Genomic DNA, 13,970 nt, shown 5'->3' on the forward strand with positions numbered 1-13,970 from the left:
TTTCCTACTGGAGGGGACCTCAGAGGTGCTCTGGTCCTCAAAAAGAGATTGCTCCCTGCCACCTACATACTGCCTTGATTCAGTTGGATGCTACTCTTCAGAACAGGGATTCTTAGCAATTTGCCATTTTCTTCTCCAGCTCATTTCACAGATGTGAAGCCCAAGGTAGACAGAATGAAGTGACTTGTCCAGAGTCACACAGCCAGGAAGTATCTGAAGCCCGAGGGTACTGGTACTGGTACTGTGGTATTGATGGAAAACCCCAATTACTGTTATCTATGTATATTGCATTTTTATTTGTTAAATGGTTTCCATTAACATTTGAATCTGGTTCCACCCTGAGAACCTTGCCTGAGCTTGACCCTATCTAATCCAACCCTTCCTAGACCTTGTGGCTTGGAAGGAGAGGGTCATCCAGGAAACAGGAGCATCTCCAGCGGGAAGAGCTTGCTTTGAAAAGATCTAAATCCAACACGTAACTTTCCAACTACCCCGCTTGCTTGCGATTCTTTCTAGCCTGCCTCCTTCTGCTTCCTTCTTTGGCATTTAAAGAAGTGCTTCCATGACTGTCCAGTTCCCATTGTGTGGAGTCTTTCCAGGCTTCTTGGAAATTGCCCCTTTCATTATTTCTTCCCAAGTAATTACATTTCGCTGCTGCTCTTTGTTCAGCTCTGCCCCAGTTCATGGATGGTCCAGTAGATTCTCCTTCTTTGGCTTTACCTGTCATTAGAGGACCAGGAAAGTTTCCTAGATTTTGAAGCGGTCGGGGACTCTTGCCTCTGAGCTGGAGGGACCAGAATGACCCTGAAGGCTTAGTTTCCCTGTTGTATTTGCCTTTAGCTGCCTATGTAGCTTGCCTGCAGGGCAGCACCTCATGCTCAGTTCTTCCAGGACTCTTGAGCCAGTCACTGAGGAAACTGGAAGGGTTTGGGCCTGTAAAGCAGCTCCACAGAGCTTTGACATCTCAGGTTGATGGAGCAGTTGAAGCCAAGGACTCCTTCCCCCTACTAGGGGCAGTTAGGGATCCTCTACTGAGCTGGCCGCCTTGTTTCTGGTCCCCAACTGGATTCATTGGCAGCTCCAGCTCAGAGCTAGCTGTTTGGTTGTTGTTGACTTTGTTTTCAGTTTCAGATTCTCTCCCTCCCTCTCCCATTGAGAAGGCCAGATAAACAAAGGCCACCACCACTATTAGCCAAGTCCAAAAAAGAAGCTGCTGCTCTCCATCGTGGAGGTGGGCGCACCACACACGTCAGCCGCATGTCCCCCAGGAGCCTTTTGGACCTGCTTGGTTATTGTGCTGATTAGATATATTTGGCAAGGTGCTCTGCAAATCAGAGCAAGCCATAGAAACACAATCCAAATAATAATGCTACTAAGAATGCCTGCTATTATAATGAAAGTGCTCCCGGGGATCTGGGGTTCAGCTCTGCCCCTGCCATTGCTCATGCCTGTGTGGTTGTCCAGTAAAGAGCCTCCCAACCCCAACTCGGGGAAATGTTTCAGCTTGAATAGCCATTCATCGCCTCATTTTATAGAAGAACAAATTGAGGCTCAAAGATGGCCCCTTTATCTATCAATGTCCAGAGCTAGAACTTACACTGAGGTCTTCCTGCCCTTGGGTGTTTAGTGTAAAAGAGCCCTAGTGTCAGAGGGAGAGCTGAGCACCCTGGAGGGGGTGGGAGTGGGGAGCTCTCCATAGCTTTCCTGAGCATTATCTTGGTAGGGAAAGTGGCAGGCATTTTTCTCCCATTTTCAGCTCAAGAAACTGAGTCTCAAGGAAATTTGGAATGACTTTCCCAGTGTTATGGGATGAGGTAATGTCAAATGGGGGCACGTAGACACTGCTGCAGTGGCTAAAGCACTGGACCTGTAGTTAAGAAGACTTTTAACTCTTTCATATTTTCATTTAACCCTATTGGCCTCAGTTTCCCCCTCTGTAAAATGAGCTGGAGAAGGAAATGGCAAACCACTAAGCACGGATCTCTGCCAAGGAAACCCTAAGTGGGGTCAGGAAGACTCCTGACAACAGTGTCCAAGGAAGACTGAAAGACAGTTGTTCTGTCCCCTGCTGCTCTGTTCCTTCTAGTCTGCTCTCTGCTCCGTCCACCCCTATTTCTAGGTGAGCTTGGTTGAAGAAAGTAGAGGAAGGTGGTGTGTGTATTAAAGGTGATTATAAGAAAAGACAGAATAAGCCATTTTGGGGGGCAGTGAAGTGCTTCAGGGTGTCTGACAACCCAAATCTAAGGTCACAGATAGAGCTGGAGTGGTCCTCTTAGGGCTGAGGGATCTGAGGCCTACTGGTGGGGGAAGGGCTTTGCCCATAGTAATCCAGGCAAAAGAGAGTTCAAATTGAGGTCTTAGGACGTAGCATGATATAGTAGAAAAGGTGCTAGATTTTGAGTCTGAACTGGGTTTGAACCCTGACTTTACCCTTTAATTCCTTGGTTAAGCCACTTAACTGTGGACCTTAGTTCCCTTTCTCCCTTCCTCTCACTGTCCTCCAAAAGGTATCTTAGATTCGAACACAGGGCCTCTGACTCCAGAACCGTTGATGTTTCCACTGAGCCTCACTGTCTCTCTGAAGATGTCAGCTCATTTCTTTTTTTTTTGGTTTCATATTGTCCGCATCAACAACCCGAAGGCCCCGGGCCAGACAGCAAGAGTTAATGTGGCTTCTTGAGTATTGAAATCTCACCCTTGGGGAGGAACTTGGGTACTGGGGAGAACCTGGCTCTTTCCCATTCTAAAACGAGGAGCTTACTTTCCAATTTGAAAATCTGCATGGTTGTAGCTATTGAATATAAAGTTGGGAGAGGGAGAAGCTCGACTCCTTGGTCAGAAGGGCTCCATCCTGGGGGTTCTTTGTTAGTAGGGAGTGTTGTGTGGGGACGAGAGTGTGGATTTCTGGGTGTAGGCAGAGGATTCTGTTAGTGCTGGAAGCCTGAAAAGGGACCGGCCTTTAGTTTGAGACTGGCACCACCACCAAGTTCTCTTGCTGGCAGGTTGACTTTTCATTGGAAATGCATTATTTTGGCATTTTGAGCCTTTGGGGGTACCCTCGGCAGAGGCTGCTCATTTCTATACAAATAATATTATGATTGTAATATTTGAGTATATGTTCAGCCTTCTTCCATCTGCCATCCGTCCTCTGAGGAACAGGGTCCCTTTGCTCGATCGTCTGTTTTGTAATTTAATTGTTTCCAACATTTTCCAAGGAATGAAGAAGTAAAGTGGGCAGAAGGTTGCTGTGGTCTGGATTCGGCCTCTGGAAGCAGGTGGCCTTTTTTGATCACTGGTGGCTTGCTGGGAATAGCTATTCACAGTTGTTCATTGGAGAGAATTCTTGTCGCTGGGCACCGTGTTCTGGTTCTGCTTACTTCACTGTGCTTCGGTTCAGTTCTCTGAGCTCTTCCTGCCCGGCATTTCTAACAGCACAGTGATCACATACTAGAACTTGGTCAGCCATTCCCCACTTGATGGGGATCCCCGATTCTTTGCCCCTCCCCCAGCTACTTTCAATATGGTCGCACCTCTAGGTCCTTCTCCTTTTGGTTTTTTAGCTCTGGGATGTAAACCCAGCAATGGTAGTGCCGGGGGACGGGCTGGAGATTTGTGTTGCCTCAGGAGAGGAGTGTCTTCATGTTGTCAAGTGACTGCAGAAGCCACTGGGGACTGGTATTGATGAATGCACCGTTATATACATGTTACATCTGTGGTGATTGCTGGAGTCTCCAACCTTCCCCAGGATCTCCTTCCACTAGCCAGTAACCCCTCAGCACTTAGGAGACGTCCCAGAACATCCATCAAGGGTGGAAGAGTGTCAGAGATTTAGATCTAGAAGGAAACAAGTACTTCCAGAAGCACCTACTAGGTGTCACACACTGTGCTCACAAATCTTATCTCATTTGGGAGGGAGGAGGTACTGTTATCACTCCCATTTTACAGGTGAGGAAACTGAGGCAGACAGAAGTGAAGTGACTTACCCAGAGTCACATAAAGCTAATGAAGTATCTATGGCCAAATTTGAACTCCTTCCTGACTCCAGGCCTAGTGTTCTACCTACTGCATCACGGACCGCTGCAGAAATCATGATCTCTTTGTTCACATAACCCAGCTGGAGAAATCAAGGCTTAGTGAGGTTAGGTAATGAGGGGTAAGAGTTGGGCTCCTGAAGCCTGGGTCTAGTAGGGGTGGGGTGGAACTGAGGCTCAGTTACTTGTACAGCAGGGGAGAGGGGACTTCTCCATGTATTAAGGAGGTGGTTGTGTCTTCCACATACATCCTTATGTTATAAGAGCAAGCGTAAGGAATAGCATAAGAATATATATTTGCACTTGGAAAATATACTTGCAGTTGGAAAACACACAATGCTGTCTCATTAGAATCCCCACAGCAGCTCTGTCAGAAGCTTCTAGATGGTGTATCCCCATTTTATTGATGAGCAAACTAAGGCTCACTGTTGTTATTGATTCCCTGTTAGCAGCCTGCTCTGCAACTTCACATTTAAGTAATTGTTTAATCAGCTTTTGGTGGTTGTTGTTTCATTGTCTTCTGTTGTTTTTCAGGCCTGTCCAACCCTATTTGGGGTTTTCTTGGCAGACATACTGGACTGGTTTGCCACTTCCTTTTCCAGTTACTAAGTGTCAGAGGTTGGATTTGAACTCAGGTTTTCCTGGCTCCAGGTTCAGCACTTACAGAAAAAGGCTTACAGAAATGAAATGCTTTGCCCAGGCAGGGATCACACAGTGAGGTAGTGGCAGAGGTGGGCTGTGAATCTGGGTGCTCTGCCCTCTACATGGAGCTTTTTGGCTCTGTGGAACGGTGCCCCTGGGACATCTTTGGATAAAGGCTCTGTCCTTTTCTCCTGGAATGTTTGCCCTACCTCCATCCCCCTTTATTTTGCCCAGTAGTAGGCTAACCAGTCTGATCTTGCTGGGCCCAGCCTTCTCTGGGAATGGAAATAGCCGCAGGGGCAAAGAAGGCGAACCTATTTCCTTACGACATTTGTGCCTCCAAAATTACCCCCAAGAGCTTTTTTTAGAAGGAAGGTCAAAGTTCACTTAGCAAATGTGGAAAGAATTTCAGACTAGAGTGCCACAAGTTAAAGAAGACACACTGAGAATGGTACAGTCCAGTGGCCCTGGTGCCCCCTGGGCGGAAGGTAGACAATCAGGCCTGGCACTTGCTGTTCTCTGTGGAACTCGGGGAAGCTGCTTAACCCGTCACCTCCCACCTGTTCACCAAACTAGATGGCCATGGTGGGGATTTCCAGAAATGTAATTCTATGGGGCAGCCCATCGAAAGAGATGGATTGGACACACAGTTGGCACACATGCCAGGCTCTTTGACTGCTGGGGAGACCTCAAAAGGCACCCAGGGACCCCTCTTCTAGCTGGGGGGAAAGCTGTGAGGACTTGGGTTAGGGACAACCTAGGGTATGAAATCCAGCACTCAATTGCTACTGTACCACTCAAGTCAGCTTGACTGTGGCAGCATTCCACAGTGGGAAGATTATTCCTGCAACACCAAAACTCTAGCACCCCCCACCCCCACCCCCCAATTCCTCCACAAGTGTGATCCATCCCTGAGAGTAGTCAAGCAAATGGATATGGGATACGAGTTTAAGAGAGTGGAGAGTCCAGAATGAAAGCTGGATTGTGGCCTTAGGTGACTGGGAGCTTGTTGGGGACAATAATAGGGGAGGTAGGAAAAGGGAGAGGATTTGAGGGGAGAAGACAATGATTTTGGTTTTGGACATGATGAATTTTGAGCCTGGAGGTCAGGAAAGAGACTAAGGCTGGATGTATATTTTTATTTTTATTTAAAAAATTTTATCTTTATTTTATTTTCATAAATTTCCACATAAGTTTTCCAAAGTTATATGATTCATATTGTCTTCCTCCCTTCTTGCAATTCAATCTGGTTTATCCATGTGTTATCATGCAAAATTTATTTCCATATTATTCATTTTTGTAAGTGAATAACCTTATAAAACCAAAACCCCAAATCATACACCCACATAAACAAGTGATACATCCTGTGTTTTTCTTCTGTGTTTCTGTTCCCACAGTTCTTCCTCTGAATGTGGAGAGCTTCTTTCTCATAAGTTCCTCTGGATTGTCCTGTATTATTGCATTGCTGCTAGTAGAGAAGTCCATTACATTCAATTGTGCCACAGTGTATCTGTCTCTGTATATAATGTTCTCCTGGTTTTCCTTATTTCACTCTGCACTAGTTCACATGCCTCTTTCTAGTTCTCTTTGGAATACAGACCTGATAGTGGTATATTTCTGGATCAAAATGTATGCATTCTTTAGAATTCCAAATTGCCCTCCAGAATGGTCTGATCAATACATAATTCCACCAACAATGCATTAGTGTCCCAATTTTTTCCACATCCCTTCCAACATTTATTATTTTTCTTTACTCTCATATTGGCCAATCTGCTTGGTGTGAGGTGGTACCTCAGAGTTGTTTTAATTAGCATTTCTCTAACATTTTTTCATAAGATTATTGATAGCCTTGATTTCTTCATCTGAAAACTGCTTATTTATATCTTTTGACCATTTATCAATTGGGGAATGACTTGGATTCTTAGAAATTTGACTTAGTTTTTTATATGAGAAATGAGACCTTTATCAGCAAAATTCGTTAGAAAATTTTTATCCCAGTTTCTTGCTTCTCTTCTAATCTTGTTTGCATTGGTTTTGTTTGTACAAAAGCAAGTCTTTTAATTTAATATACTAAAAATTATTCATTTTATGTATTGTCATGTTCTCTATCTCTTGGTCTTAAATTCTTCCCTTCTCCATAGATCTGACAGATAAATATTCTTCTTTCCCCTAATTTACTTATATCACTCTTTATATTTAAATCATATACCCATTTTGACTTATCTTAGTATAGGGCCATGTTGGAAAACACATGTGCTGGAGGGGGCTACTCCCCTCCCCTTCTCCACCATACCTGAGGGACATTTTTCTCATCACCTTCCCCTCTGCCCAACAGGTCAGTGAGAGTGCTTCCTCCCTCTCCATCTGGGGTAAAGGAGTGGCTCACATGCAGCATGAGGGTTGTAGTTTGGGCACTCAATCTCTAAAAGGTTTGCTATAACTGTGAGATACTGATCTAAACCTAAATTTTGTCATACTGTTTTCCAGTTTTCCCAGCAGTTTTTGGCAAATAGTGAATTCTTATCCTAAAAGCTGGCATCTTTGGGTTTATCAAACACTAGCTTGCTGAAGTCATTTACCCCTAGTCTTTTCCATTGATCCTCCCTTCTATGTCTTAGCCAATACCATGTTTTGATGACCCCTGCTTTATAGTACAGTTTAAGATCTGGTACTGCTAGGCCACCATCCTTCACTTTTTTTTGTCATTTGTTCCCTTGATATTCTCAATCTTTTGTTTTTCCAGATGAACTTTGTTATAGTTTTTTCTAATCCAGGAAAAAAAAGTTGGTAATATGATAGGTATGGCACTGAATAGGTAAATTACCTTAGATAAGATTGTCATTTTTATTATATTAGCTCATCCTACCCATGAGCGATTAATGTTTTTCCAATTATTTTACTTGTGTGAAACATGTTTTGTCACTGTGTTCATATAATTCCTGAGTTTGTCTTGGCAGATAGATTCCCAAATATTTTATATTGTCTAGAGTAATTTTAAATGGAGTTTCTCTTTCTACCTCTTGCTGCTGAGCTTTATTGGAAATAGAAATGCTGATTTATGTGGACTTGTTTTGTACCCTTCAACTTTGCTAACATTATTAATTATTCCCACTAGCTTTTTAGTTGATTTTCTCAGATTTTCTAGGTATACCATCATATCATCTGCAAAGAATGATAGTTTAGTTTCCCCATTGCTTATTTTAATCCCTTCAATTTCTTTATCTTTTCTAATTGCTAAAGCTAGCATTTTTAGTACATTAAATAATAGAGGTGATAATGGACATCCTTGCTTCACTCCTGATCTTATTGGGAAAGCTGATAACATATCTTCATGATACTTGATGATGGTTTTAAATAAAATATCAGTTATTTTAAGGCAAGGCCTTTTTATCCCTATGCTTTTTATTGTTTTCAGTAGGAATGTGTGTTTTACTTTGTCAAATGCCTTTTCTGCATCCTTTGATAAATATTGTTGTCGATGTAAACTATGATGATTTCTTTTAGTTTGATTATTGATTTGGTCAGTTATGCTGATAGTTTTTCTAATATTAAACTAGCCTTGCATTCCTGGTATAAATCCCACCCGGTTATAGTGAGTTATTCTTGTGATAATTTGCTGTAGTCTCTTTGCTAGTATTTTATTTAAGATTTTTGCAACTATGTTCATTAAGGAGATTGGTCTGTAGTTTTTTTTTTTTTCGTCTGTTTTTGGTCTGCCTGGCTTTGGAATCAGTTACCATATTTGTGTCATAAAAGGAATTTGGTAAAATTCCTTCTTTGCTTATTTTGTGAAATAGTTTGTATAATATTGGGATTAGTAGTTGTTTGAATGTTTGCTAGAATTCATTTGTGAATCTATTAGGCCCTGGGGATTTTTTCTTAGGGAGTTGCTTTGTGCCTTGTTCAATTTCTTTTGTTGATATAGGATTATTTAAGTATTTGACTTCCTCCTTTGTTAATCTGAGAAATTTATATTTTTGTAGATATTCATGCATTTTGTCTAGATTATCAGATTTATTTTCATATAATTGGGTGAAAGAGCTCTTAATAATCACCTTAATTTCCTCTTTATTAGAGGTGAGTTCCCCCTTTTAATTTGTGATACTGTTAATTTGATTCTTTTCTTTCTTCTTAAAATTAGATTACCTTATACTTAAATAAAAGTTTTTTTTTCCCCAAAATAATAGCTCCTAGTCTTATTAGTTCAATAATTTTCAATTTTATTAATTTCTCCTTTGATCTTTAGGATTTCCAGTTTGGTCTTTATTCGAGGGTTTTTAGTTTGTTCTTTTTCTATTTTTTTAAAAAATTGTATGCCCAATTCATTCATCTGCTTTTTCTCATTTTTATTGACATAAGTACTCAGGGATATAAATTTTCCCCTGAGTACTCCTTTGGCTGTATTCCATAAATTTTGATACTTGTCATTCTCTTCAATGAAACCAGTGATTGTTTCTATGATTTGTTCTTTGACCCACCAGTTCTGAAGATGCACCATGATCTGACGAAGTTGAATTTATTATTTCTGCTTTTTGGTATTTGGTTGTGAAATTTTAATGCCCTAGTACATGGTCAATCTTTGTGTATGTACCACTTGCTGCTGAAAAGAAGGTATATTCCTTTATATCCCTATTCAATTTTTTTCTGGATATCTATTAAATCTAAAGTTTCTAAAATTTCATTCACTCTCTTCCTTATTTTTTGGCTTGATTTTATCTGGTTCTGATAGGGGAAGGTCAAGGTCCCCCATTAGTATAGTTTTACTATCTATTTCCTTTAAATCTGGAAGCTGTACCATTTAGTGCATATATGTTAAGAACTGATAATTTTTCATTGTCTATACTGCCTTTTATCAAGATGTAATACCTTTCCCTTACCTCTTTTAATCAGATCTATTTTTGCTTTAGATCATGATTGCTACTCCTGCTTTCTTTGTCTAGGTTGAAGCCCAATATATTCTGCTCCAGCCTCCTACCTTTACTCTGTGTCTACCTGCCTCAAATGTGTTTCTTTTAAACAACATTCTGGTTTTCAGTCCTCTCTGCTGTCTACTTCTGTTTTATGGGTGAGTTCATCCCATTTACTTTTACAATTATGATTACCATCTGTGTGTTCCCCCCTCCATTTTGATTTCCTCTTTTAACCCTGCCCTTTCTTCTTTCCCTTCACACCAGTGTTTTGCTTATAATAACTCCTCATCTTATATTACTCCCCTGCCCCCTCCCTCCTTTCTTATTCTACTTCTATTCCCTTCTACTCTATAGGGTAGGATAGGATTCTGCACCTCAATAAATCTTGCTCTTTCCTCTTAGCCAATTGCAGTGAAAGTAAGGTTTAAGGTAATAAATAACCTGTTAACACTCTCCATTGTAATAGCCTCTTTATGTAATATAATTGACCCCATTTTACTTCTCTCTTCCCTTTTTTACCCCTAGTTTTTTTTACATATCATACTAAACAGCTTACTACCATACCCTCTGTTTATGTATACTTCTTCTATTTACTATGATAATTGATATCAATTTTTTAAGTTACAGATATCATAGAGGAATATAAGCAATTGCAATTTGACCTTATCAAAGTCCTTAAATTTTTTCTCTTACTTATTTTACCTTATTTTATTTCTCTGGAATTATATATTTGGACATCAAATTTTCTGTTTAATTCTGGTCTTTTCCTCAGGAACCCTTGGAAAACTTTTTTCTTTTAAAGAATTTAAGTTTATTTAATTATTTTGGAATATTTTTCCATGGTTACATGAATTATTCTTTCCCTCCCCTCTTTCAACCCCCTCCTGTAGTCAATGAGGAATTTCAAATATGTCATTGATCAAAATCTATTTGCTTGGAAATCTTATATTTTATTATATGACCATTCTTTACCGTAAAATTTTTTTTTTTACAAAAACCCTTACCTTCCGTCAATACTGTGTATTGGCTCCAAGGCAGAAGAGTCTTTACCTTAATTTTTTGATGGGTAGGTGATTCTTGGTTGTAAACCCAGTTCCCTTGCCTTCTGGAATATATATTCTAAGCCTTGAGGTCCTTCAGTGTGGAACCTGTCAGATCCTGTGTAATCCCTGACTGGGGCTCCATGATATTTGAAATATTTGTTCATGGCTGATTGCATTATTTTCTCCTTGCCTTGGGAGCTTTTGAACTTGACTGTAACATTCATGGGAGTTGCCATTTGGGGATTCATTGCAGGAGGTGATCTGTGGATCATTTTAATCTTTTACATTTTTGTTCAAGAATATCAGGGCAGTTTTCTTGGATAATTTCTTGTAAGGGGATGTCTAGGCTTTTTGGGGGACCACGAAGTCCAATGATTCTTTAATTTTCTCTCCTGGATCTATATTCCACATCAGTTTTTTTTTCAGTGAGATATTTCATATTGTCTTATTTTTTCATTTTAAAATTTTGTTTTATTGTCTTTTGTTTTGTCCAATTCTAATTTTTAGAAATTGAATTTCTTCCATGACTTTATGATTCTTTGTTTCTATTTGGTCCATTCACTTTTCATTTCATTTTATTTTCTTCATTGGATTTTTCTGTCTCTTTTCCCAGTTGACCAATTTTGCTTTTTAAGCTGTTATTTTCTTTTTGCATTATTTTCATTTCTTTTCCCCATTTTCTTCAATCTGTCTTATTTAATTTTTTAATTCCTTTCTGAGTTCTTCTAGAGCTTGAGACTCATCCCTCCTTTTTTTCTTTTGAAAAATGTTTGTTACATTTTCAGTCACATATTGAGAGTGGTCTCCCTCTCTCCCAACCTCGCATTAGAAAAGGCCAACATTTGATACAGATAATATATCAACTCTTACAATACATATTTCCATATATCAATTCTTTCACTTGATGTGGATAGCACTTTCCTTAATTTCCTTTATAACTGATTCAAATTTCACATTAATTGTGAACAACTAAGCTATTCTCAGTACTTTTAGAACAATATTGCTGTTATTCATAAGTTCCTTTGGCTTTGCTCATTTCAGTCAGCATTATTTCATGCTATTTCAAGTATTTCCATATTTTTCTAAGATCAACCTCCTTTTCAGTTCTTACAAGACAGTAGATTTCCATCATATACAACAACTTTTTCAGCCATTCCAAAAATAATTCTTTTCAATGAATAATGAAATTCTTTTTAATGTTAATTCAGAGAAAATCCTATCAATTCAAAAGGACAAAAATCTTTTGGGGTAAGAATATCTGAGAATGGATAGGTACATAAAGATAGTCTTAAGATCATAATTTCTTTTTTTTTTCCTTCCTCTTAGTGGATGACCTGGAATCTCTCTATGTATAAATAATATCAGAATAAAGCCACCTATGGACATATTGCTGCTTTGCACACTTGCAATGAAATGCTAAAAGTTACATAACAGTGTTTGCATGAATCCACCCCAAAATAAATGAAAACACAAAATACCTCTAAAAGCAAAGTCTTTTTGTATTGACACATTGTTTAAAAGGACAGAATTTTTAATTTAGATTTTTTGTTCTTGTAATATAGGATTCTTAAAAAGTAGCAGCTAATAATGCTGAATTTTGAGATCCAAACAAACATCATGAAATTGGCATTTTAAAATAGCTTATTTAAAATCCCTTAGGGATGAAAGGATTTGGTCTAAACATTTATTTATTATACATGAAGAAAAAAACAGTTACAAGAGCAACAAATTAAATGAAATTCTTTATATGACAACAAAAAAAATGCTTCTTTCAAAAATACTTACTTTTTTTTTTTTGGTTTACCATCTGTTGTTTTCTTATAGTCTGCATGTAGTTGCTTGGATTTCACCATTGCTCTGTTGGTTCCTTTTTTTGCTCTTTTTCCCCCATAAAATTTTTTTGAGAGTTAAATGTTTTTTTTTTTGTTTGCTCATTTTCCCAGCCTTTATTTCCCCTGTGGATTGGGAATTCTTAAAGCTGCCAGATAATTTCTATTTCTTCTTTGGCTGGCTTGCGGGGATCAACACTGTGAGGTATTTCGCCCTGGGACTATGTCCTCACTTTAGCAGCACAAACTTGAAAGGGCCCAGTGCTATGGACTTCCAGACCTCACCTCGAGCTGATGCCAGGGTCTGGGACTTCAAGGGATGGTTCTGAGGTGCTCTTTGTTGGTGTAGCCTGTGTCCTGGGACCCTGAAGTCAGCCTATGCCCAGTTTTGTAGAACCTGGCACAGTGGGGTGATTGGTGTGCAGTTTCTGTGTGCAGTTTTGCTTCTTGTTCTCCCTTAACCCATGAAAATGAACCCTCACTCCCTACCCCCTCAAGTTGTGATCAATGGGAGAGCCCCCTCACTCCATCTTGCTTTGACTCCTGTCATTTTGAGGCACTTTTAAAAGATTGGTTTGGAAGGAGAGCCACAGTGGATTTGGCTTTCCCTGCTACTAAGCCACCATCTTGGCTTCTAGGGCTAGATGTATAGATCTGGGAATCACATGGGATGTTGATTGAACCCAAGGGAGCTGATGAGATCATGAAGATAGTACTGAGTGGAAAGAGAAGGAGGCCCAGGACAGGCCCTTGAGGGGGATACCCACTGAGTACGGCCTTGTGAAGTATGAGCAGAGGAAACTGAGGAGTGGACAGACAACCATGTGTAAGCAGTACCATGACGACTCAGAGAAGAAACAATTAGGAGGAAAAGGTGAACAAGTCAAAGACCACAGCAGGTCAAGAAAGATGAGCTTTGAGAAAAGACCATTCATTTTTCCGCGATGAGATCACTGATAACTTGGAAGAATGGTTGTTCAGGAGTCAGACTGCAGCCATAAAAGAGAGAAGAGATTAAGATGAAAGCTGGCAGGACTTCATATACCGAGTCAGGTGTTTGGTTTTTTTGAAAAGATAAGAGAGACATGGGCATGTTTGCAGAGGAAATTAAAAGAGAACATGGGGAGGATAATGGGGAACAATCTGCTAGAGAAAACTGTTGGGCATGAGATCAGAGTAAATGCATAGCGATTGGCCTTGGCTATCTTTCTAGCCGAGACTGGAGTAAAGGAGGAGACAGTAACATCTAGAAGGCTTTTGAGTGATGTGAGATGAGGAGGATGGAGGAAGAGGGAACTCAGCACATGGCTTCAATTTTTTCAGCCAAATATGAGTGGAAGTTCTCAGCTTAGAGGACGAGGGGAGGGAGAAGCCCTGGGAGGTTTGAAGCGAGTAGGATAGTGGGGAGATTAGAATTGGTTGCCTGGGGACAGCCAGTTGAAATAATGAATCCAAGATAGTGTAGTGATCCTGCTACAGTTCCATTAAGGACCCATTAACAGGAGTGAAGGAAAT

At 40.0% G+C, this 13,970-nt stretch overlaps 1 protein-coding gene across 2 annotated transcripts in view; it reads left to right on the plus strand.

Moving 5' to 3' along the window:
• Nucleotides 1-13,970, plus strand: part of PLS3 (plastin 3) — a 121,296-nt gene that overhangs the window by 37,863 nt on the left and 69,463 nt on the right. The window contains exon 2 of one of the 2 annotated variants that reach the window (XM_056809297.1): nucleotides 9,614-9,738. The exons of the other annotated variant lie outside the window; for it this stretch is intronic. Coding sequence (XP_056665275.1) covers nucleotides 9,735-9,738 — 4 coding nt within the window. The 5' untranslated portion in view covers nucleotides 9,614-9,734. The remainder of the gene's footprint in view (nucleotides 1-9,613; nucleotides 9,739-13,970) is intronic. 2 annotated transcript variants of the gene reach the window in all.

The sequence above is a fragment of the Monodelphis domestica genome, chromosome X, assembly GCF_027887165.1.
Source record: "Monodelphis domestica isolate mMonDom1 chromosome X, mMonDom1.pri, whole genome shotgun sequence".
NCBI classification, from domain to species: Eukaryota; Metazoa; Chordata; class Mammalia; order Didelphimorphia; family Didelphidae; genus Monodelphis; species Monodelphis domestica.